The sequence below is a fragment of the Salmo salar genome, chromosome 09 (genome assembly GCF_965601325.2).
Source record: "Salmo salar chromosome 09, fSalSal1, whole genome shotgun sequence".
In the NCBI taxonomy this organism is placed as follows: domain Eukaryota; kingdom Metazoa; phylum Chordata; class Actinopteri; order Salmoniformes; family Salmonidae; genus Salmo; species Salmo salar.
In genome coordinates this window covers 37466000-37490558 of record NC_138299.1, presented here as the reverse complement: position 1 = coordinate 37490558, position 24559 = coordinate 37466000, and the positions used below count along the sequence as shown (strand labels likewise).

General features: G+C 43.6%; 2 protein-coding genes across 4 annotated transcripts in view; both read left to right on the top strand.

Moving 5' to 3' along the window:
• The window catches only part of pals1a (protein associated with LIN7 1, MAGUK p55 family member a), a 61645-nt gene extending 44565 nt beyond the window's left edge, over positions 1–17080 (top strand). For all 3 annotated transcript variants that reach the window (XM_014211293.3, XM_014211292.3, XM_014211294.3), the window contains exons 7-12: positions 5231–5414; positions 6316–6459; positions 7715–7882; positions 12716–12918; positions 13095–13205; positions 13518–17080. In XM_014211293.3, the coding sequence (XP_014066768.1) occupies positions 5231–5414; positions 6316–6459; positions 7715–7882; positions 12716–12918; positions 13095–13205; positions 13518–13694 (987 nt within the window). In that variant the 3' untranslated portion in view covers positions 13695–17080. The remainder of the gene's footprint in view (positions 1–5230; positions 5415–6315; positions 6460–7714; positions 7883–12715; positions 12919–13094; positions 13206–13517) is intronic.
• A 717-nt stretch (positions 17081–17797) lies between these two features.
• eif2s1a (eukaryotic translation initiation factor 2, subunit 1 alpha a) lies at positions 17798–22030 on the top strand. Its single transcript, NM_001140183.1, has 8 exons — positions 17798–17916; positions 18510–18758; positions 18852–18931; positions 19198–19349; positions 19592–19698; positions 19840–19937; positions 20096–20239; positions 20831–22030. Exons 2-8 carry the CDS (start codon positions 18518–18520, stop codon positions 20954–20956), a joined length of 948 nt encoding a protein of 315 aa, NP_001133655.1. The 5' UTR covers positions 17798–17916; positions 18510–18517; the 3' UTR covers positions 20957–22030.
• Positions 22031–24559: the final 2529 nt, after the last annotated feature.

The following is a 24559-nucleotide window of genomic DNA, read 5'->3' as shown; positions in this document are numbered from 1 at the left end:
TGAGTACAGACCAAACCCCCGTCCATCAGAGAGACTGTGGTGAGTACAGACAAAACCCCCGTCCATCAGAGACTGTGGTGAGTACAGACCAAACCCCCATCCATCAGAGACTGTGGTGAGTACAGACCAAACCCCCGTCCATCAGAGAGACTGTGGTGAGTACAGACCAAACCCCCATCTATCAGAGAGACTGTGGTGAGTACAGACCAAACCCCCGTCCATCAGAGACTGTGGTGAGTACAGAACAAACCCCCGCCCATCAAAGAGACTGTGGTGAGTACAGACCAAACCCCCGTCCATCAGAGAGACTGTGGTGAGTACAGACCAAACCCCCGTCCATCAGAGAGACTGTGGTGAGTACAGACCAAACCCCCGTCCATCAGAGACTGTGGTGAGTACAGACCAAACCCCCATCCATCAGAGACTGTGGTGAGTACAGACCAAACCCCCGTCCATCAGAGAGACTGTGGTGAGTACAGACCAAACCCCCATCTATCAGAGACTGTGGTGAGTACAGAACAAACCCCCGCCCATCAAAGAGACTGTGGTGAGTACAGACCAAACCCCCGTCCATCAGAGACTGTGGTGAGTACAGACCAAACCCCCGTCCATCAGAGACTGTGGTGAGTACAGACCAAACCCCCGTCCATCAGAGAGACTGTGGTGAGTACAGACCAAACCCCCGTCCATCAGAGACTGTGGTGAGTACAGACCAAACCCCCGTCCATCAGAGACTGTGGTGATTATAGACCAAACCCCCGTCCATCAGAGAGACTGTGGTGAGTACAGACCAAACCCCCGTCCATCAGAGACTGTGTTGATTATAGACCAAACCCCCGTCCATCAGAGAGACTGTGGTGAGTACAGCTGTGGTGAGTACAGACAAACCCCCGTCCATCAGAGAGACTGTGGTGAGTACAGACCAAACCCCCGTCCATCAGAGACTGTGGTGAGTACAGACCAAACCCCCGTCCATCAGAGACTGTGGTGATTATAGACCAAACCCCCGTCCATCAGAGAGACTGTGGTGAGTACAGACCAAACCCCCGTCCATCAGAGACTGTGTTGATTATAGACCAAACCCCCGTCCATCAGAGAGACTGTGGTGAGTACAGACCAAACCCCCATCCATCAGAGACTGTGGTGAGTACAGACCAAACCCCCGTCCATCAGAGACTGTGGTGAGTACAGACCAAACCCCCGTCCATCAGAGACTGTGGTGAGTACAGACCAAACCCCCGTCCATCAGAGACTGTGGTGAGTACAGACCAAACCCCCGTCCATCAGAGAGACTGTGGTGATTATAGACCAAACCCCCGTCCATCAGAGACTGTGGTGAGTAAAGACCAAACCCCCGTCCATCAGAGACTGTGGTGAGTACAGACCAAACCCCCGTCCATCAGAGACTGTGGTGAGTACAGACCAAACCCCCGTCCATCAGAGACTGTGGTGAGTACAGACCAAACCCCCGTCCATCAGAGAGACTGTGGTGAGTACAGACCAAACCCCCGTCCATCAGAGACTGTGGTGAGTACAGACCAAACCCCCGTCCATCAGAGAGACTGTGGTGAGTACAGACCAAACCCCCGTCCATCAGAGAGACTGTGGTGAGTACAGACCAAACCCCCCCCATTTTTTATTTTATTTTTTATTTCACCTTTATTTAATCAGGTAGGCTAGTTGAGAACAAGTTCTCGTTGTCAACTGCGACCTGGCCAAGATAAAGCATAGCAGTTAGACACATACAACACAGAGTTACACATGGAATGAACAAAACATACAGTCAATAATACAAAAGAGAAAAAGAAGTCTATATACAGTGAGTGTAAATTAGGTAAAATAAGGAAATTAAGGCAATAAATAGGCCATGGTGGCAAAGTCATTACAGTATGGCAATTAAACACTGTAATGGTAGATGTGCAAAAGATGGAATGTGTGAGTAGAGATACTGGGGTGCAAAAGGAGCAGAATAAATAAATACAGTATGGGGATGAGGTAGGTAGATGGGCTGTATACAGATGGGCTATGTACAGGTGCAGTGATCTGTGAGCTGCTCTGACAGCTGGTGCTTAAAGCTAGTGAGGGAGATGGGAATCTCCAGCTTCAGAGATTTTTGCAGTTCATTCCAGTCATTGGCAGCAGAGAACTGGAAGGAAAGGTGACCAAAGGAGGAATTGGCTTTGGGGGTGACCAGTGAGATATACCTGCTGGAGCGTGTGCTACGAGTGGGTGCTGCTATGGTGACCAGCAAGCTGAGATAAGGCGGGGCTTTACCTAGCAGAGACTTGTAGATAACCTGTAGCCAGTGGGTTTGGCGACGAGTATGAAGTGAGGGCCAGCCAATGAGAGCATATAGGTCACAGTGGTGGGTAGTGTATGGGGCTTTGGTGACAAAACGGATGGCACTGTGATAGACTGCATCCAGTTTGTTGAGTAGAGTGTTGGGGAGGCTATTTTATAGATGACATCGCCGAAGTCGAGGATCGGTAGGATGGTCAGTTTTACGAGGGTATGTTTGGCAGCATGAGTGAAGGATGCTTTGTTGTGCAATAGGAAGCCGATTCTAGATTTAATTTTGGATTGGAGATGCTTAATATGAGTCTGGAAGGAGAGTTTACAGTCTAGCCAGACACCCAGGTATTTGTAGTTATCCAAGTATTCTAAGTCAGAGCTGTCCAGAGTACTGATGCTGGATGGGCGGGCAGGTGCGGGCAATGATCGGTTGAATAGCATGCATTTAGTTTTATTTGCGTTTAAGAGCAGTTGGAGGCCACGGAAGGAGAGTTGTATGGCATTGAAGCTCGTCTGGAGGTTAGTTAACACAGTGTCCAAAGAAGGGCCAGAAGTATACAGAATGGTGTCGTCTGCGTAGAGGTGGATCAGAGAATCACCAGCAGCAAGAGCAACATCATTGATGTATACAGAGAAGAGAGTCGGCCCAGGAATTGAACCCTGTGGCACCCCCATAGAGACTGCCAGAGGTCCGGACAACAGGCCCTCCGATTTGACACACTGAACTCTATCAGAGAAGTAGTTGGTGAACCAGGCGAGGCAATCATTTGAGAAACCAAGGCTGTTGAGTCTGCCAATAAGAATGTGGTGATTGACAGAGTCGAAAGCCTTGGCCAGGTCGATGAATACAGCTGCACAGTAATGTCTCTTATCGATGGCGGTTATGATATCGTTAAGGACCTTGACCGTGGCTGAGGTGCACCCATGACCGGCTCTGAAACCAGATTGCATAGCGGAGAAGGTACGGTGTGATTTCAAAATGGTCCGTAATCTGTTTGTTAATTTGGCTTTCGAACACCTTAGAGATGCAGGGTAGGATAGATATAGGTCTGTAGCAGTTTGGGTCTAGAGTGTCTCCCCCTTTGAAGAGGGGGATGACCGCAGCAGCTTTCCAATCTTTGGGAATCTCAGACGATACGAGAGGTTGAACAGGCTAGTAATAGGGGTTGCAACAATTTCGGCAGATAATTTAAGAAAGAGAGGGTCCAGATTGTCTAGCCCGGCTGATTTGTAGGGGTCCAGATTTTGCAGCTCTTTCAGAACATCAGCTATCTGGATATGGGTGAAGGAGAAATGGTGGGGGCTTGGGCGGGTTGCTGTGGAGGGTGCCGGGCAGTTGACCGGGGTAGGGGGTAGCCAGGTGGAAAGCATGGCCAGCCGTAGAGAAATGCTCATTGAAATTCTCAATTATAGTGGATTTATCGGTTGTAACAGTGTTTCCTAGCCTCAGAGCAGTGGGTAGCTGGGAGGAGGTGCTCTTATTCTCCATGGACTTTACAGTGTCCCAGAACTTTTTAGAGTTTGTACTGCAGGATGCAAATTTCTGTTTGAAAAAGCTAGCCTTAGCTTTCCTAACTGCCTGTGTATATTGGTTCCTAACTTCCCTGAAAAGTTGCATATCACGGGGGCTATTCGATGCTAGTGCAGTCCGCCACAGGATGTTTTTGTGCTGATCGAGAGCAGTCAGGTCTGGAGTGAACCAAGGGCTATATCTATTCCTGGTTCTACATTTTTTGAATGGGGCATGCTTATTTAAGATGGTGAGGAAGGCCCTTTTAAAGAATAACCAGGCATCCTCTACAGTCGGGATGAGGTCAATGTCATTCCAGGATACCCGGGCCAGGTCGATTAGAAAGGCCTGCTCGCAGAAGTGTTTTAGGGAGCGTTTGACAGTGATGAGGGGTGGTCGTTTGATCGCAGACCCATTACGAATGCATGCAATGAGGCAGTAATCGCTGAGATCCTGGTTGACAACAGCAGAGGTGTATTTGGTGGGCGAGTTAGTTAGGATGATATCTAGTCTCCATCAAGGAGACTGGGGAGTACAGACCAAAACCCCCGCCCATCAGAGACTGTGGTGAGTACAGACCAAAACCCCCGCCCATCAGAGACTGTGGTGAGTACAGACCAAAACCCTGCCCATCAGAGACTTGTGAGTACAGACCAAAACCCCGCCCATCACAGACTGGGGAGTACTTACCAAAACCCCGCCCATCAGAGACTGGTGAGTACAGACCAAAACCCCGCCCATCAGAGACTGGTGAGTACAGACCAAAACCCCCACCCATCACAGACTGGGGAGTACAGACCAAACCCCGGCCCGTCACAGACTGGGGAGTACAGACCAAAACCCCCACCCATCACAGACTGTGGCGAGTACAGACACATCTCCATCTCCGACCACCTCTCCTATCCATACCTTGGCTGTGATGTCCGTCTGTCTGTAGCAATCGCATTTACATTTACGTCATTTAGCAGACGCTCTTATCCAGAGCGACTTACACACTGTTCCAATGGTTCTTAGTGGGTTGGACAGCATGGTTCTGACCCATAGCCAATGTTGCTTTGATTCCCACATGGGCCACCACATACTGAATATGTCCTTATGAACACTACATTGTTTTGGATTATAAACTGGGTGGTTCGAGCCCAGAATACTGATTGGTTGACAGCCATGGTATATCAGATTGTATGACACAACATTTATTTTTACCAATAATTTTTTCTAATTACATTGGTAACCAGTTTATAATAGTAATAAGGCACCTCAGGGGTTTGTGGTATATGGCCAATATAACACACCTTGTCGGGCCTTATTGCTTAATTAGAGCATCTGCTACATGACCATATTTACAAATGTGAATCTTAATGTAATTCTAATATATACAGTATAGATTAACTGGAAAATTAGGTAATGTCTTGTCCTCTTTTCCACCAGGTCCATGTGAAGGCTCACTTTGATTACGACCCGTCTGATGACCCGTACGTGCCGTGCAGGGAACTGGGCCTGTGCTTCCAGAAGGGAGACATCCTCCACATCATCAGCCAGGACGACCCCAACTGGTGGCAGGCCTACAGGGACGGAGACGAGGACAACCAGCCCCTGGCCGGGCTAGTACCAGGTACGCTACCCTGACCCCAACCAGCCCCTGGCCGGGCTAGTACCAGGTACGCTACCCTGACCCCAACCAGCCCCTGGCCGGGCTAGTACCCGGTACGCTACCCTGACCCCAACCAGCCCCTGGCCGGGCTAGTACCGGGTACGCTACCCTGACCCCAACCAGCCCCTGGCCGGGCTAGTACCGGGTACGCTACCCTGATCCCAACCAGCCCCTGGCCGGGATAGTACCGGGTACGCTACCCTGACCCCAACCAGCCCCTGGCCGGGCTAGTACCGGGTACGCTACCCTGACCCCAACCAGCCCCTGGCCGGGCTAGTACCGGGTACGCTACCCTGACCCCAACCAGCCCCTGGCCGCCGGGCTATTACCGGGTACGCTACCTTGACCCCGACCAGCCCCTGGCCGGGCTAGTACCGGGTACGCTACCCTGACCCCGACCAGCCCCTGGCTGGGCTAGTACCGGGTACGCTACCCTGACCGCGACCAGCCCTTGGCCGGGCTATTACCGGGTACGCTACCCTGACCCCGACCAGCCCCTGGCCGGGCTAGTACCAGGTACGCTACCCTGACCCCGACCAGCCCCTGGCCGGGCTAGTACCGGGTACGCTACCCTGACCCCAACCAGCCTCTACACAGATTGAAGGGCTGTTAAGGAGAACTTTGCTTGGAAACCTCGGAAAGTTATCTTATGCTATTTGCAGTTTTTAATTTTGTGTGTCTGTGGGTGTGTGTTGCTTTCTTGGCCAGGTCTGACTTGAAAAAAAGATGTCAATCTGAATGTGACATTTCTGGTTAATTAAAGGAGAAATAAAATACCACCCAACAAACTGGACCAGTTTCAGGTCATCAATGTAGATCAACAGATCGTGTTTAACAACATATTTTTTCTTTGTAAATGCAGGCAAGAGCTTCCAGCAGCAGAGAGAGGCCATGAAGCAGACCATAGAAGAGGATAAAGAGCCTGAGAAGTCGGGAAAGCTGTGGTGTGCTAAGAAGAACAAGAAGAAGAGGAAGAAGCTCCTTTACAACGTCAAGCAGAATGACGGTAAAGCCAGCTCACAAGAATTCACCAAGTACATTTACACACACCCATGCTTTTTCCATGACATAGACTGACCAGGTGAATGTTAGGATCCCTTATTGATGTCACTTGTTAAATCCACTTCAAATCAGTGTAGATGAAGGAGAGGAGACAGGTTAAAGAAGGATTTTGAAGCCTTGAGACATGGATTGTGTATGTGTGCCATTCTTACCCTAATGGGTAAGACAAAATATTTAAGTGCCTTTGAAGGAGTATGACAGTAGGTGCCAAGCGGACCGGTTTGAGTCTGTCAAGAACTGAAACGCTGCTGGCTTTTTCATGCTCAACAGTTTCCTGTGTGTATCAAGAATGGTCCACCACCCTAAGGACATCCAGCTGACTTGACACAACTGTGGGAAGCATTGGAGTCAACATCCCTGTGGAATGCTTTTGACACCTTGTAGAGTCCATGCCCCGACCGACTGAGGCTGTTCTGAGGGCAAAAGGGGGTGCAACTCAATATTAGGAAGATGTTAGTAATGTTTTGTACACTCAGTGAATATTGCAGGTGTCGTGCAGTTATTTGATTGCAGTTCAGGATGGCTGGTGCCGTGTGCAGAGTGTGTAGTCCCTTAGTCCCACTCCCAATGGACCAGATGGCTGGAAGTAGAGCGCTGTAGCAGAGATGTTTGCAGACTGGTGTAGAATGACCCTATGTAGGTACCCTGGGCCGGTTTTCAGCGTCTCAGAGTAGGAGTGAGATCTAGGATCAGTTGTCTTTTAGATCATAGTGTATGAGATTATATTGGGCACGGAGGACCTGATCCTAGATCAGCACTACTACTCTGAAACTCCCTGTCTCCGGTTCTGGAATGTGCAGACTGTGCTTGTTTTAATGCTTATGCATGTGAAGTTATTCACACTTATTCTTCCCTTATCACTATTGACTGTTACTCATACCTCTTATACCCCGGGTTACCATTTTATAACCTGAGCAAAAAATAGCCTGAGTAGTCGTAGGCATGAGGAAGAGAGATCACTTGCTTTAGCCAAAAGACGATGTACTATGAAAGTTAGTATTTTCACTTTAATGGACGGTGGTTGGCATGACCCCAAGATATAGTAGAAGAAATAACAAGTCTGGGATAAATGTTGACGTTTCAGCTAAAGGCCTTTCTCAGGCTCAAGTCTTTCTCATTATACCAAGATAGGAATAGTGTTTGAAATTAAACTAAAACTGTCTTGTTCCTGTTTTGTCTGTATCTCTGCTGCTCCCCAGACTACGACAGTGAGGAGATCCTGACCTATGAGGAGATGGCGCTCTACCACCAGCCAGCCAATCGAAAGCGACCCATCGCCCTAATTGGTCCTCCCAACTGTGGGCAGAACGACTTGAGACAGAGACTGCTGTCCAGCCAGCCAGACAGATTTGGGGGAGCTGTCCCACGTAAGTGTCAAATTGATCAAAGTTTATTTTCAAGAGTGAACTTTCCCCTTGAACTGCACACCTCAGTGCTCTCTGAAGGCTCTCCTCAAACTCTCTCTTGAACTTATTCACTGTACATGTATTATCAGGCTGATCTATGTAGGTACTAGTCCAGTGTCGAACATCAGGTACTGCGACGGCTGAGGGACGAGCTTTGCGTAGGAGTGACGCCATCTGACGCCAGACAATGGGTACTAGGTAGTGATGCCCTCGTGACATTTTTTGCCGATACCGATATCCGATATTTTTCCTTTCCAAAAAACCCGATACCGATATTTAAAATTTGAGCGGCCTTTTAAGCATTCTAGTACAGTTAAATAGTTAACACACACATGGACGCAGCGGTCTAAGGCACTGCATCTCAGTGCAAGAGGTGTCACTACAGTCCCTGGTTCGAATCCAGGCTGTGTCACATTCGGCCGTGATTGGGAGTCCCAAAGGGCGACGCACAATTGGCCCAACGTCGTCCGGGTTTGGCTGGGGTAGGCTGTCATTGTAAATTAGAATTTGTTCTTAACTGACTTGCCTAGTTAAATAAAGGTTACACACACCACACTGACCAAAAAGTTATTTTGTTGGCATTTACGTATGTCCCCCTTACCAGTAAAACATAATCGAAACCTAATTCTTTATCTTACTTGCTGTGTCGTTGTTCATTTGTTCAGTCGTTTCATTCTCAACCAGGATTTCTATGGAACCCCGTTTGGGTCTTTGCGTGTCAAAAAAGATACATGTGTCAAATAACACTATTTGATGTGTCAAGTAAGCTTGTTGACCAATCAGGACCTGAAAATGACTGCACATCACATAATAATTTAACTTGTTCATACATTTTGTATGTAGTTATTACACATTGATTACACTATCACTCTTATTTCATATGTCACAACGATTCATCGATACGTATGCTATTTTGCTGGTAAAGTTGTCTCGCGCACCTACAGTGCTGGTCATAAAAAAAAAAAGCTAGGTAACTAATGGATGCAATATTCTTCCCCAAAAACATAGCAAAACGACAAATCTGTTTGTAGCTTATAGTTAGCTAGCTAACTATATAGCTAGGTGTCATCTAAAATAACCCTAATTTATAAGACAGTTCTTGTTTGATTAATGGTCGGACCCATCTATGTGAAAATAGCCACAATAAGATTAGCCACAATAGTGGACTTTGCGGTTAGCCTTCAAAATAAGTTTGTCATTGACGGTGATGCAAATTAATACAAATAGTAGAATTATGCCATAATTGAATAGATCATGCTAAACGAGGTTGGAATATTATATAAAATCAAGAAAAGACAATCATTTGTTAATTTGACAAAAGTCTGTTTAAATCACACTGGATGTATTATACTTTAGAATTTCATTGGGAGTATACTTAATTCACTGTCCAGCCTTACCTATGGTTTGTGGATCAGTAACACCCAGAGAACATTAGCGTCGTAGCTCTTATTGCTTGACTCTGAAACAACTGTGAATTTAGACACATTTATTGTCAACCTATGTGTATTGAACACTATTCCCGAGGAAAAACAATACTGTGTGGATGTTTGAGTCTGGTAACTCTGAGAAGGAGTAATGAGTAGACTGATACCCCATTTCATTCCTCCCAAATCCTTAGGTAAATCTATACAGTGCAATATGAATGTCAATACACACAATAGGCTGACTGGGGAGGTGATGTCACAGTCCCGTGATAAGAGCTACAACGCTAATATTTGCGTAAACTCTTCACAGTTGTGTTCTGTGGGTGTCACCGAGTAGACTGTTACCCCATTTCAACCTTGTTTAACATTATCTAGTCTAATTATGGCATGATTCCACCAATTGTAACCTTCTGCATTACTTTCAAAGAGGTACTTTTATTTTGAAGGCAAACCGCAAATTCCACAATTGTGCTTAATCCTTATTGTGGCTAGCTTCACAACACATAACCTGGTCCGGTCAAGCCTCACTAGCCAGATGAAGCTAGCTGGCTGCTTATAACGTTAGCTTTGGGCAACAGGGTAAAGAAGCTGGCTAGCTATTTATTTTCATGAACTAAATTTCAATAGGCGAACAACAAGTGGCTACCTAGCTAATACTTATTCACAAGAATTCCAAAATCATTGCTAAGAATAGTAAAAATGACTGCAGTTTCTACTGGTCATTGTTTTCAGGCTGGTTGTATTGGTGCTACCTAGGTACCAAGCTAAAGCTAGCTAGCTACCCCAGAAGTTGCGGTTGAACAAATAATACTTTATTACCAACGCGGTATTGTAAACACATTGTTCGTGCTGGTGGTTGCTTGTTTGCAGACGTTTTTGTACAGCTTTGACAGTGCTACTGATAGTAGTGGTGGCGCTTGGCTTGCAAGTGCAAATTCACAACATTCTATAATAGAACTGTGCTATTTGCGTGTCAAATTAAAAGCTTATTTAACTCGTCAAATAGTGTTATTTGACGTATCTTTTTTGATAAGCAAAGACCCAAATGGCGTTCCATAGTATGTCGTGAAGCTAATAGCAGTGACGCTATTACTGTGTAACTCGGTAGGGCAACATTTGAAAAATAGCGCACTTGGTAATGTTAGTGTGTACCAGTGCTCAACCAGTCACGAAAGCCAACATCACCCACGACAGTGAACGGTTGATTATCAAGAGTAATGAATTCCATTATCTTGGCGTTAATAGATTTCGCCTTTGAGTTGTCTTGCTGAAATTCTTATTCTTTCAAATGATTGCTCGATCCACACAGCAGACATTGTGGGCTAGGTTAGGAATGCTGTGTTGCAAAATTTTACATGGCGTCATGTATCTATAGTTGAAAGTTTATATACACCTTAGCCAAATACATTTAAACTCAGTTTTTCACAATTCCTGACATTTAATCCTAGTAAAAATGATCTGTCTTAGGTCAGTTAGGATCACCACTTTATTTTAAGAATGTGAAATGTCAGAATAATAGTAGAGAGAATGATTTATTTCAGCTTTTATTTCTTTCACCACATTCCCCACAACTCAATTAGTATTTTGTAGCATTGCCTTAAACAATTTAAACTTGAGTCAACTGTTTCGGGGTAGCCTTCCACAAGCTTCCCACAATAAATTGGGTGAATTTTGGCCCCTTTCATCCTGACAGAGCTGGTGTAACTGAGTCAGGCTTGTAGGCCTCCTTGTTCGCAAATGCTTTTTCAGTTCTGCCCACAAGTTTTCTATAGGATTTAGGTCAGGGCTTTGTGATGGCCACTCCTATACCTTGACTTTGTTGTCCTTAAGCCATTTTTCCACAACTTTGAAAATATGCTTGGGGTCATTGTCCATTTGGAAGACCCATTTGCGACCAAGCTTTAACTTCCAGACTGATGTCTTGAGATGTTGCTTCAATATATCCACATAATTTTCATTCCTCACGATGCCATCTATTTTGTGAAGTGCACCAGTCCCTCCTGCAGCAAAGCACCCCCACAACATGATGCTGCCACCCCCATGCTTCATGGATAGGATGGTGTTCTTCGGCTTGCAAGCCTCCCCCTTTTTCCTCCAAACATAACGATGGTCATTATGGCCAAACAGTTCTAATTTTGTTTCTTCAGACCAGAGGACATTTCTCCAAAAATGTATGCTCTTTGTCCCCATGTGCATTTGCAAACAGTAGTCTGGCTTTTTTATGGCGGTTTTGGAGCTGTGGCTTCTTCCCTGCTGAGTGGCCTTTCAGGTTATGTCGATATAGGACTCGTTTTACTGTGGATATAGATACTTTTGTACCGGTTTCCTCCAGCATCTTCACAAGGTTTGCTGTTGTTCTGGGATTGATTTGCACTTTTCGCACCAAAGTACGTTAATCTCTAGGAGACAGAACGCATCTCCTTCCTGAGCGGTATGATAGACACGTGGTCCCATGGTGTTTATACTTACGTACGATTGTTTAAACAGAGGAATGTGGTACCTTCAGGCGTTTGGAAATTGATCCCTAGGATGAACCAGACTTGTGATCTACATATTTTTTTAGTAGTTCTAGTAGTTTTTTAGTAGTTCTTGGCTGATTTCTTTTGATTTTCCTATGATGTCAAGCAAAGAAGCACAGAGTTTGAAGGTAGGCCTTGAAATACATCCACAGGTACACCTCCAATTGACTCAAATGATGTCAATTAGCCTATCAGAAGCTTGTCAAGCCATGACATAATTTTCTGGAATTTTCCAAGCTGTTTAAAGGCAGTCAGCTTAGTGTATGTAAACTTCTGACCCACTGGAATTGTGATACAGTGAAATAATCTCTCTGTAAGCAATTGTTGGAAAAATTACTTGTGTCATGCACCAAGTAGATGTCCTAACCGACTTGCCAAAACTATAGTTTGTTAACAAGACATTTTGTGGAGTGGTTGAAAAATGAGTTTTAATGACTCCAACCTAAGTGTATGTAAACTTCTGACTTCAACTGTACATTATATAGGTATGCACGTCAGCTTTGACATCGGTTTTGCACATCGGCGTTAAACTAGACATCAGGCCGATACCGTTGTTGGCATTTTTAGCTAATATCATCTAATTCCGATATGTTCACCAATATATCGTGCATCCCTTGTACTAGGTAGTGAAGATTCTAGATGTTTTAGGGGCATACCATCTGGTCAATGAGAAAGTCTTTGTACTGTAGAGAGTTAGTAACACATTTAGAGGGTATAGAATTTGGTCATTTGTATTCATTCCAGATATGATTTTTCAGTCAATGTCTGTTGTATCCCTTCCACTGTCCTGTTCTTGTTTTCTTTTAAGCAATAAAAATGTTGATCATTTCTTTTATTTTTGCTCATTCCAGACACGACGCGGAACAGGCGTGATGTGGAGGTGAGTGGGAGAGACTACCATTTTGTCTCCCGCCAGGCCTTTGACATGGACGCCACTGCGGGGAAGTTCATTGAGTCGGGAGAGTTTGAGAAGAACTTGTACGGAACCAGCACCGACTCTGTCCGCCAACTCATCAACACGGGCAAAATCTGCCTGCTCTGTCTGCACACACAGGTGAGGGGGAGAGGCTGAGGGAGGGGGATTGGGGGGAAAGAAATAATATAGAGATTTGAGAGGGAGAGGCAGGAGGCGGCCAGACGGAGAGGGAAAAGAAGAGGTAGTATAAGAGAACATAAATTGTCTATGTTGCTGCCGTGTCTGACTGGGGGTTCTCTCCCTCCTCGCTCCAGTCGTTGAAGACTCTGCGTAGCTCAGATCTGAAGCCTTACATTATCTTCATCGCTCCTCCCTCCCAAGAACGGTTGCGAGCACTCCTGACCAAAGAGAGCAAGAACCCAAAGGTACTGAATCCTTCGAACACCACATCTGTTTTCTCCATCGTTTTGACCCCGAAGGGTCCTGTCTGTCAGTAAGGTTGGTTTACTAAGCCTTGGTCAAGCTCATCCACTTGACATCTAGCAATCAATCATTGTTCGAATGTATTTTATACAGCCCTTTTTACATCAGCAATTGTCAGTGCTTTACAGATACCCAGCATAAAACCCCAAAGAGCAAGCAATGCAGAAGCACAGTGGCTAGGAAAAACATCAAGCTAACCTGGGGAAACATGCTCAGTGTTCCTTCTCTTATTCTCAACCCTTTCTCTACATCAGCCAGAGGAGCTGCGTGACATCATCGAGAAGGCCCGTGAGATGGAGCAGAACTTTGGCCACCTGTTTGATGCAGCCATCGTGAACACAGACCAGGACAAGGCCTATCAGGAACTGCTGAGGCTGATCAACAAACTGGACACAGAGCCACAATGGGTCCCCTCCTCCTGGCTACGCTAAGGGCCGGGGCAGTATAACACACCCAGAATGCTAACCTGACTAGAGCCCTATAAAATCTGCAATGCACAGAAAGTGAACGGAATCACAGAATGAATACATTGAAACATAATTCAACAATATGCTAACATTTATTGAACTTTGTAGGCAATCAACTAAATGTATTGAAAATGTATTAATTTTCCCAAGTTTATCATAAGACATGAACAGAATGCATCAATGATTCTTATTTCCTGCGAGTTTCTGATTAAGCAAAGAGAATTCCTCGTCTCTATGTGCAGTGCGTGCGTTTACCACTTTGTGTAGCTGTTAGCGATGATGCTAATGAAAAGTCTTCTGGTAGATGGAAAGGCTTTCACAAAAACCTTCAGTTAAATTTTAACTACAAAGTAGCCTATGCTGACCTGGCAGAATGATATTATTTGCATCAATCCAGTGGGTATTTGTTTGGCAAACTGTCATCACATGTGCGCTACAAAAACACTGCTAAACAACAGCCTCTTGCTAGCACTGGAATTAAAGGGTAACCACACCCAAAAATAAACATCTAAAAGAAAAGTTCCTAGACATCAAAAGTGGTCTCCCGATGTGGTTTCAGCATTGTTGTGGACTTAGAACGTCCAATTTTAGTTGTTTTCTATTTTAAAAAGTGTGATTTTGAGAGTGAACCTGAAAAAACAAGGGGAAACGGAAATCTGGAAAAACTAAACGGAGAAAACGGAATTGGGGAAAACTTAACGGAGTCCTACAGAATAAAAAAAAAATGTATAGGGCCCTACCTGAGACACACACACACACACACACACACACACACCGCTGAAGATTTGCCTTGACTCAATTCTCTAACCACAATCACTGTGAGACTGGAGGTAGATCCTCAATCAACACAAGCTGAAGATGAATGAAACATTTACAACTCTTATCACTATTATGCTGAACTGAACTCTTCTATTCACTTCTGAGACTGCCTGGGGAAATTCATTTGAGTTATTATTGCTCTGATCATTTCTTTTTTCTCTCCTTTTTATGTTTCTGTATTTCTCTTCACTAAATTAACTATTTACGTTCCAGGTAAGAAGTATGTAAAGACTTGGCACTTGTGGCAGAAATATAATTAATGCTTCTATCCTGCTTTTGATAATTATTTATAATTCTTAATATATTGTATTTTAAATAAGTTTTCAAAGATGAGGAGAAGAAGAACCCATAGCTTCAATGTATGACATATTACTATCCAGTCAGTGAATGTCTCTCCTACACTACACACAGGTTGTTGTACCCATGCTCTGTCCGTGTGTGAGGTCAGGTGTGTGTGTGTGTTCTCTAATGTCGAACTGACATCACTCAGCAATAGCCTTGAGTGTTGGCAGTAAGGTGCCTCTGATCTCTAACAGAGCAGATGGGAATGGGATTAGGCTACTACAAGTATCATCATGGATGGGATTTGTTCACCTAATAAAACTATCTGTGAGGTGATAACACCCAGGTGTAGGATTACATTATCTCAGCATCTGGGCTCTCTTTCTACTGCAGCAGCCCTGGGTTCAAATACAATTTGAATCATTTCAAATACTTTAGCTGTGCTTGATTGAACAATAGAATAGTCCCACATGGGCAAACCCTACCCCTATCTGGCACTCCAGGTAGATGAAAGAAAAACCTCGAAGTATTTGAATTATTTCAAATGCTATTTGAACCCAGGTCAGCACTACCCTACAGCACAGCACATTGCTGGAGGTTTATCTAACTGGTGTTTTGGACATCACAATAATTAGACAGATCTGAGAGGTGCTTAAGAGTCACTGCCTCATTCTAATCTACTTGCCTTATACAACACTACTGTGCTGGCTCTGATATTTTCTTTTCACATTGTCCCTCCAGCATGGTTCCAGAAACTGGTGGGTCGTAACCAGGCCAGTTCTGCTCATTTTGGATTGGCTCGGTACTAGAGAATAAAAAAACTAGCCCTAACACCACCTCTCACCTCTACCCAAGCGCTATAGGGTGTATTTATTACGTTTTGCAAACCATTTACCGTTTTAAGAACCAAACTGAAACAAATGGAAGTAAATGGGGAGGGACCTACCTGAATTTATACGATAGACATTTTGTCGTTCCAAAGCGTTTTCTGTTTGTAGTAAATGGTTTCTGTTGCTAAATGCTTTGCAACAAACTAAACGTTTTACAACAGAATCGGCGTAAATAATATACCCCTAGTCATAACTAAATACAAAAAACTGTCCTGTCCAGAATCACAGGATTTAAACCAACATTGATGATAATGAAGAAGGATTATTAGAGGTGTTTAAAAGTTTTGACACTAAACCCCTCTGGGGTAGCTTTTGTTTTATCTCAGTATTCATCATGCATAGTTCCTGTTCTACTCTGTAGGAGTGTAACCATAGTGAATGTAACCAGCACTATTCTATTCACAGAAAACACTAAAGAATATCTGAGCACCGCTGTCTGTGGGATTATCTTAATTATCAATACTTTGTTTGAAATCAATGCATTTTCTAATTCACTGAGATTCGTTATGAACGATCCAGCTATGCTGTATTTTTAATCTGATGGTTTTCACCACAGGTGATATTTTAAATATGTGACATACATTTTTTTCTGTGTTTTGTTTTCAGAGCTGTTATTGAAATGCGTCTGTGAAATGAACTTAAACGAACCAATAAGCCTAAATGCGGGGAAAAATAGCCTACAATTTCATAAAAATTGTGTGTGTGTGTGTGCGTGCGTGCGTGCGTGCAGAGGCAGGACTCGCTGAAATGCAGGCAAGTATTATCTCTAGTGGACACAATGGGAAAACAGTCTTAACAAAGATCTGTTTCACATATTATAACAGCATTTTAATTTGGGTTATTATTGATGATATTGTGGTGTCTAGATATTTGACATTGATATATATGTAATGTTAAAAATAGATGTATTATGTACAGAGTAATGCACCTGTAGAACGATCGCTCTGCCACCCTTCCATCCCTCCCTATTGCTTCTGGAACCAGAACTGAGGTTTACGTAGAGTTCTGCTGGTACTGTCTCCAGGACCCGCTCAATACAAGCCTGATCCCAGATCTGTTTGTGTTCTTCCCAACTCCTCTGACTATTTCTGTCATGTATGCCATAGTCAGAGGAGTTTGTAACAAATGGCTTTATTCAGTGTCTCAGAGTTGGAGTACTGATATAGGATCAGGTCATCCCTGTCCATATAATATTATTCATTATGATATCTCTTCGGTCTGTGCAGTACACACCTTGTGTAGATGTTGAGCTGTTAATTGGAGATAGAGTTATTGAATGTAAGGTTACTATATTATTTTTATTTCTGTAGATCTGTTTTTTGTTGGAATTATTGTGAATTAAAGACCAAATTGATAGAAGTAGTGTTTGGTTCTTTCATTTCTTCAGCACTGGAGCGGGAGGCTTTCCTCTTTTGTTCTCTATTGCTCCTCTAATGTTCCTCAAGGAATGAGGGAGGCAGATGACATCAAACCAAATCTTTGAATACCCTACTCCTTGAAGTTTGCCCTTTAGTGTGTGTACTTTACTGTATTTATACTTGGGATACATCACTTTGCAACAGTAAAAGTTCAAAAATCACTGGAGGACGTCTAACATTTTGTTTTTAATCTTTATTTAACTAGGCATGTCAGTTTAGAACACATTCTTATTTACAATGACTGCCTACCCGGGCCAACGCTGGGCCAATTGTGTGCCGCCCGCCCTATGGGACTCCCGATCACGGCCGGTTGTGATACAGCCTGGATTCAAACCAGGGTGTCTAGTGACGCCTCTAGCACTGAGATGCAGTGCCTTAGACTTATTGCGCCACTCGGGTGCCCCTTTCTGAATCATGTTCATGCCATTTTTGTTGTGTAATACTATATGTAAGTGGTCAACTCAATGTGAAAGAGTAATCGATCTACCAGTATGTCCAGTATTTATGAACTTGCTTCAAAACACTCAGAGCGACACCTTGTGGGGGAAAAGGAAAACTACTAATTTAAGTGGGAACAGTATCAGTAAAAAATATCGATGGTAATTGTTTTAGTTGTTGAAGGTTTCCAGTTCCGCTTCCGGGTCAGATCGCATGTTCGCGCATGCTGATGAAATAGTTGAATTCGATCTTTGAAATTGTCACTTTTTGAAATTGCTACAATTTTAATGTAACAAGGATATAGTTAAATATCAAGATTTGGATATCTATAGCTTTACGGTGAGTACTTAACGTTTGAGTGTCATTGTGTTCTGAATGAATGAATGACTGGTGAAGGCATGAGACTCAGCACAGCGGCATTAGTTAGCTAGCATATTCATCTGGCTATCCTATCCAGCTTATCCTCTTCTATACATTATCAGTAACTAGCTGATGGGGATAACTAACAAATAATACAAAAAATAATCTAGCTGAAAGTCCTTCAGACCGAACTTGTAGCTGAACTAGAAGCTAGCTAACTAACCGATGAGCATATGCTAACTTGTATGAGGACAACTTGCTTCATACTGGTGCTAGCGACATTTGTTATAGTAATAAAGGTTGCTAGCTACAGTAGCAAGCAAGTTGTCTTCGTACAAGTTAGCATATGCCCATCGGTAAGTTAGCTAACTTCTAGTTCAGCTACAAGTTCTGTCTATGACCATTATACAGCAAATTATCTGCCTCTTTAAAGCATTACCGCCTGTGCCATAAAGGTTCAGACCTCATAGATGGCATAATGACATAGGGTATTGGCTGCAGGCAGAATGAGAATACAATAACTAGCTACTATCCTCTGCAATCTACTTTATGGTCTCCTCTCGTCCACACAGAGTGAAGAATGCCGTCATTCAGCTGTAGATTCTACCAGCATAGGTTTCCAGAGGTGGAAGATGTGGTGATGGTCAACGTGCGCTCCATCGCAGAGATGGGCGCCTACGTTAGCCTGTTAGAGTACAACAACATCGAAGGCATGATCCTGCTGAGCGAGTTGTCTCGCAGACGTATCCGCTCCATCAACAAACTCATCAGGATCGGACGCAACGAGTGTGTGGTCGTCATCCGAGTGGACAAGGAGAAAGGTGAGAGGAAGAATCCTGTCTGTGGATGTGATGGCTTGTCTTGCAGCCTGGTCCCAAAGATTGATGGTTAATTTCCCTACTCTCTCTCTCTAGGCTACATTGATCTGTCCAAGAGAAGAGTTTCACCCGAGGAGGCAATCAAGTGCGAAGACAAATTCACCAAATCCAAAACAGTATGTTGTCTAAGTCCTCACATCATCTCCATATTCATAGTCTAATACCTCTACCAGCTAGTACAATGTAATCTTGTGCCTTTGGCTGAAAATGCAGAAGGGCTGGTTATGTTAAATTATAGTACTTTTAGATGTGTTGTCAAATTATATATACTCAAATATTTTGGGCGGTGATCCTAGACTTGTGTGTCTTCAGTCATGAGCGACTTTGGGTCCTTGAAAAAAGGCAATATAAATATGTATTATTATTGATATTACTATGACAGGTATACAGCATATTGAGGCATGTGGCTGAGGTTCTGGAGTACACTAAGGAGGAGCAGCTGGAGAGCCTGTTCACGCGCACTGCCTGGGTGTTTGATGAGAAGTACAAGAGGCCTGGATATGGAGCCTATGATGTCTTCAAACAGGCTGTGGCGTGAGTACTGACATCCTGGTCAGGGTTGGTGGAGGGATTCGCTTGTTGAGATCCACAAAATGATTTCCATTCCTAGAACCAATGTGTTGAAAACAGCAAAGTTCTGTAACTAGAAATGGAAGAAAATGGTCCATTTGATTTAAGTCTCCTCTTGTTAGTTAAAATTCTAGACTACATCCATTTCTCCCACACCAATAGACATATTATTTGGCTATTGCGTTAATGTCTGTTTTGGCCCACAGGGACCCAGCCATTTTAGATTGTCTGGACCTGACAGAGGAGGAGAAGGCTGTGCTCATTGACAACATCAACAGAAGACTCACCCCACAGGCTGTCAAAATCAGGGCAGGTATGTACACGCTGTACAGTACACCTAAAGCTTACCTGTGTACTTGTACATAATTTACATAGCAGTAGCTTGATGAGTTTTGATATAGTATGATAGAATAAAATATTATTCTGACATATTACTAACACGTCTCTCCCTCAGACATTGAGGTGGCCTGCTATGGCTACGAAGGCATTGACGCTGTCAAAGAAGCATTGAGGGCGGGGCTAGGCTGCTCCACAGAGGCCATGCCCATCAAGGTAAATAACAACAACAAACACCCTTCAAGTCTGTTTTTCTGAACCCAGATTAGACATAGTATAGTCCTATACTAAAAAGCATTCATTAAAAGTGACTTCTAGTCCAAGACTGGGCTTAATCTGTGTCCCCTCTAAACCTGTGTCTTGTGCTCTGGCAGATTAATCTGATAGCGCCGCCTCGCTACGTCATGACAACCACCACGCTGGAGCGCACGGAGGGTCTCTCTGTCCTCAACCAGGCCATGGCTGCCATCAAAGAGAAGATCGAGGAGAAGAGAGGAGTCTTCAACATCCAGATGGAGGTCAGTGCAATAGAATGCAACTTTATTGTCCAATTTGCAGCTGAAATATTTGTTGCTGTCTTTTGTTACTACAGGAAGAGAGGGAAAATGGAAAAGACCAAGCTTGGTTGGGGTGAGGTGGGGTGGTGGTTTCATGAAACCCCTGCCATACAGTTGTGGCCAAATATACTGTCACTCTTGCACTTTTCATAAATAATAATCTATTTCTTCTCAAATAAATTGAAATTGCAAACAATTGGTGGTCGCCACATCTTATTGGATTTTCAACATTGCAGAACCAATTTAATTGTAAACTTAAGTTTACAATTGAAATTGAGAAAATTAAAACAAATGGCATGGGCAAAATTATTGTCACCCCGGAGATGGTACTTGTTTTCAATTTCAACTTGTTTGAAAATAAATAGAGAATTACTTAAGAAAACTGCAAGAGTGCCAATATATTTGGCCACAACTGTATGTAATAAATACATTGGAAATCTTACTTACCAGAGATACCACATTAAAACAGCATTAAAAACAGCAAGAAGGTTCAGGACATAGCGCTTTTAATGTCAATTTGTTTGTCTTCCTGTGTGTTGTCTTCCCCTCCAGGCGAAGGTTGTGACAGACACCGATGAGACAGAGCTGGCCCGCCAGCTGGAGCGACTGGAGAGAGAGAACGCTGAGGTGGACGGAGATGATGAGGACGGAGAGATGGAAGCCAAGGCAGAGGACTAAACTAGATCAAAAACAGAGGGATTGGATACAACGACAAGACCAATTATACACAGTCCAGGGCCCGTATTAATAAAGCATCTCTGAGTAGGAGTGCTGATCTAGGACCAGGTCCTCCATGTCAATGTTATTCATAATGATCTTAAAGGCAAAACTGATCCTAGATCATCAATCGTACTTTGAGATGTTTCGTGAATACAGGCCCCAACAAACTTTAATTTCAAATCAAATTGTGCATTCTAGAACGTCTCTCCAACTGAACACGAGCCTCTGTTGATCAGTACCAGGGACCCTCAGGAAGACTGAACCAGAGAGACGGCTACAGGTGCTGACTATCATACTGCCAAACACAGAGCTGGGAAATGCCCCTGTCATTCTCCCAATGGACAAAATAAACACATTCATATTATCACTGAACCCTAGCTGTTTGAATTGCGTCCCAAAGGTGAACAGTGGTCAGTTGGGTTAGGGTTATCCTGCTTGTCCACTTTGTGCTGTAGCCAACTCCTCGGTGTGGAAGTGAGGATACAATAGAGAATAGGACCAGGTTTGGTGGGGTGGTCATCTCTTGTCGACTGACTACGTAAACATAAACATCTGACCAAATGACTCAGGATTTTTGCTTCTGGGTTAACTGAGATTAGTGGGGTGGTGACTTGGTCCCATACTTAATGATCTGTGGCCAACTCTTTGTTACACATACAGGATAAGACCAAGGTAGAGTGAGTAGAGGTTCACTCGAAGATAGATTCTGGGAATATCATTTGTTTTTAGATATGCATATCAAGCAAATAAGGACATTTTTTTAGCACTGAGACGTTTTGAAAGTGGCCTTGTCTTTCTTCCCAACTCCATGTAAGGACAATGGTTTTCTGGTCTTTTTCCACCTCACTATTTTTCAAGTGAAATGTTGGAAAGAAAAGGAAAAGTATACTGCTCATCCTGGACTTGCATGGATCTTATAAGGATGCATTTGTAAGGCTATTTTAAGAGTGCATTCTGGGTTCATTTATATGTTTACAGGGCTACATTCTTCACATAACATTAAACAAATTATTTTTGTTTAATATTTTCAAATGAGTTTGTGTTATCTTGTCTGGTTAGAAGTGATTGAAAGTGACACATCCACCTAAATGTGAGTTGCATTTGTAGTTTGTCTACACTACAAATCCAATTTCTTGTTAGCAATTGGTGGTAGTTGCCGCATTCACGTCGTGTCGGGAACTTGCTTAATCGTAGAAAGATGATACTCCAGTTTCCCACTTGGGAAGTATCAGAATCAACCAATAGGAAGCTCTACGCAAATAACCTAAGTTAATTTTATCTCAAAGGTCCCAAGTTTCTGATAATGCTGCATTCACGTCATGTCTTTCCATGTTAGAATACAGCAATAAGCAGACTGTCTGCCTTCCCGCCTTTGGGACAACGACTCCCATTGTTAGTGCATAGACAAGACCATCTTGTCATTACAGTATCTCTGGTTAGGCTAAGCTAGCCAAGCATCTGTAGCAAAACTGCTATTGAAAGTTTTAAATGTTTGATTGACTGAAACTAAAGCCAAATGAATTAACAGTAGCAACAACATTGCTAGCTAGTAAGCATGCTCTTGGAGGCGGCATACTATGGAGCTTCGTGGACCTTCAATCAATTGTGTATTTCTCTCCCCTGCCTATACGCCTAGATCTTCGTGGACAAGCCTCTGGTGGCGCCCAACCCAATACCTCATCAACATGTCAGGCATCATCCTGGGAGCAGTGGAGGCTAGTGGGGGGAGCTATAGGAGGACGAGCTCATTGTAATGACTGGAATATAATACATTGAAAAGTATCAAACATATGGAAACCACTTTTCTCTCTGTTCCATTGATTCCTTTCCAGCCATTACAATGAGTCCATCCTATAGCGCCTCCCACCAACCTCTGCCTGGGAGGCATTCCCAACCCAATACATCAACATGTCATGCTGGGAGGCCTGCTGATGTTCCCAACCCAATGGTTGTGTTCCCCTGCTCAGACGTTGCATGCATCAACCACCAATGGTTGCGTGCCACGTCATCAACCGAGTCATCGATTGACCGATTGCTATAACGTGGTTGACTGATACTTAAAATATCTATCCAGGCGTTGCTGACCAATGCCAAAACCAACAACGCCTGGATAGATATTTTAAGGGTAGCCATCATTTTGAGTTATCAAGAACATGTCAGCAATCATCCTGGGAGACGTTCCCAACCCAATACCTCATAAAGAACATGTCAGCAATCATCCTGGGAGACGTTCCCAACCCAATACCTCATAAAGAACATGTCAGCAATCATCGTGGGAGGCGTTCCCAACCCAATACCTCATAAAGAACATGTCAGCAATCATCGTGGGAGGCGTTCCCAACCAAATACCTCAACGTCAGCCATTATTTGAGGAACAGATTCCGAACCGAAAATGAAAGTGATATACTGTTCCGGAACAGAACCGTTATTTTAACAGCATGGGAACCAGTTAATAACATTATTTTCCTGGGAGGCATTCCCAGCCCGATACCTCATCATATCAGCCATAATCCTGGGAGGCCTACTGCTTGTTGGTTTTCCTGCTCAAATACAACATGGTTGCCATGCCAACCAAGAGTGGTGTCAATCTCTCTCGAGACGCAAGCCCACCGTCTCCGGCCACCACCTGGACCCCTACCATGGTACACGAGTAGGACTTCATCGTACCGTTTGGTATCGGTATCTATTGTGTTTGAAATTTGTACTAGTATGTTCCTTTTTTTATCTTTTAACCTTTGTGGGGTTTTTTACTTCAGATTACTGCCATTTTCAAATGTGTCCTATGATAATTTCTATTTGGGAAAGATTGAAATAAACTAGCAAAGATGAAAAGGTAGAAAGTTAAGGACAAAGTGAGTTTTATTGGTTACTTCTGTTTTTTTTAAGGGAAATTAAAAATATACAATTTTCTTACAAAAAGTAGATATTTTTGCCTTTTGGGAGTTTGTCAGATACTACCTACCAGTGTATAATGTAGGAGTATCACTTATCTCAGGCCTGTAGGAGTATTGTTGTCAGGGAATAATCCATAAAGGAAACACACAGTACTCATACAGTATATATGACTATGTAGTAACCCGTATTACAGTGGAACGCTACATAGGAACAGCAATAAACAAGAAAAACTGAAGGGATGTAGCAGACGGACAAACAGATATTTAATCTCCAGATTTGTTACAATCAATTGTTGGAACCAGTTCAGGGAACTGAATCGAAAACTGGAAAATAATTAAATTATTTGAGGAACAGAACCTGAACCGAAAATGAAAGTGATTTATACTTTCCCGGAACAACCATTATTTTAAAACCACGAGAACCGGTTAATAACCTTATTTTACGTTCCGGGTATTTTTTCTAGTCCCACAAAAATCGCAACAAAGGATCTATGCAAAGCCCTCACTCTGTCACTCAGAAACTTATTCCAGCATCTGCCTGCCAGCTGGAAATCTTTGCCTGTGCGTGTTTGTAGGCTAACTGCCCCTCCCTTCTAAAGCATAGGTTACTGTAGCCTACTGATGATGATTCAAGCATGATTCGGAAATTAATGAGTTGTTAAAAATA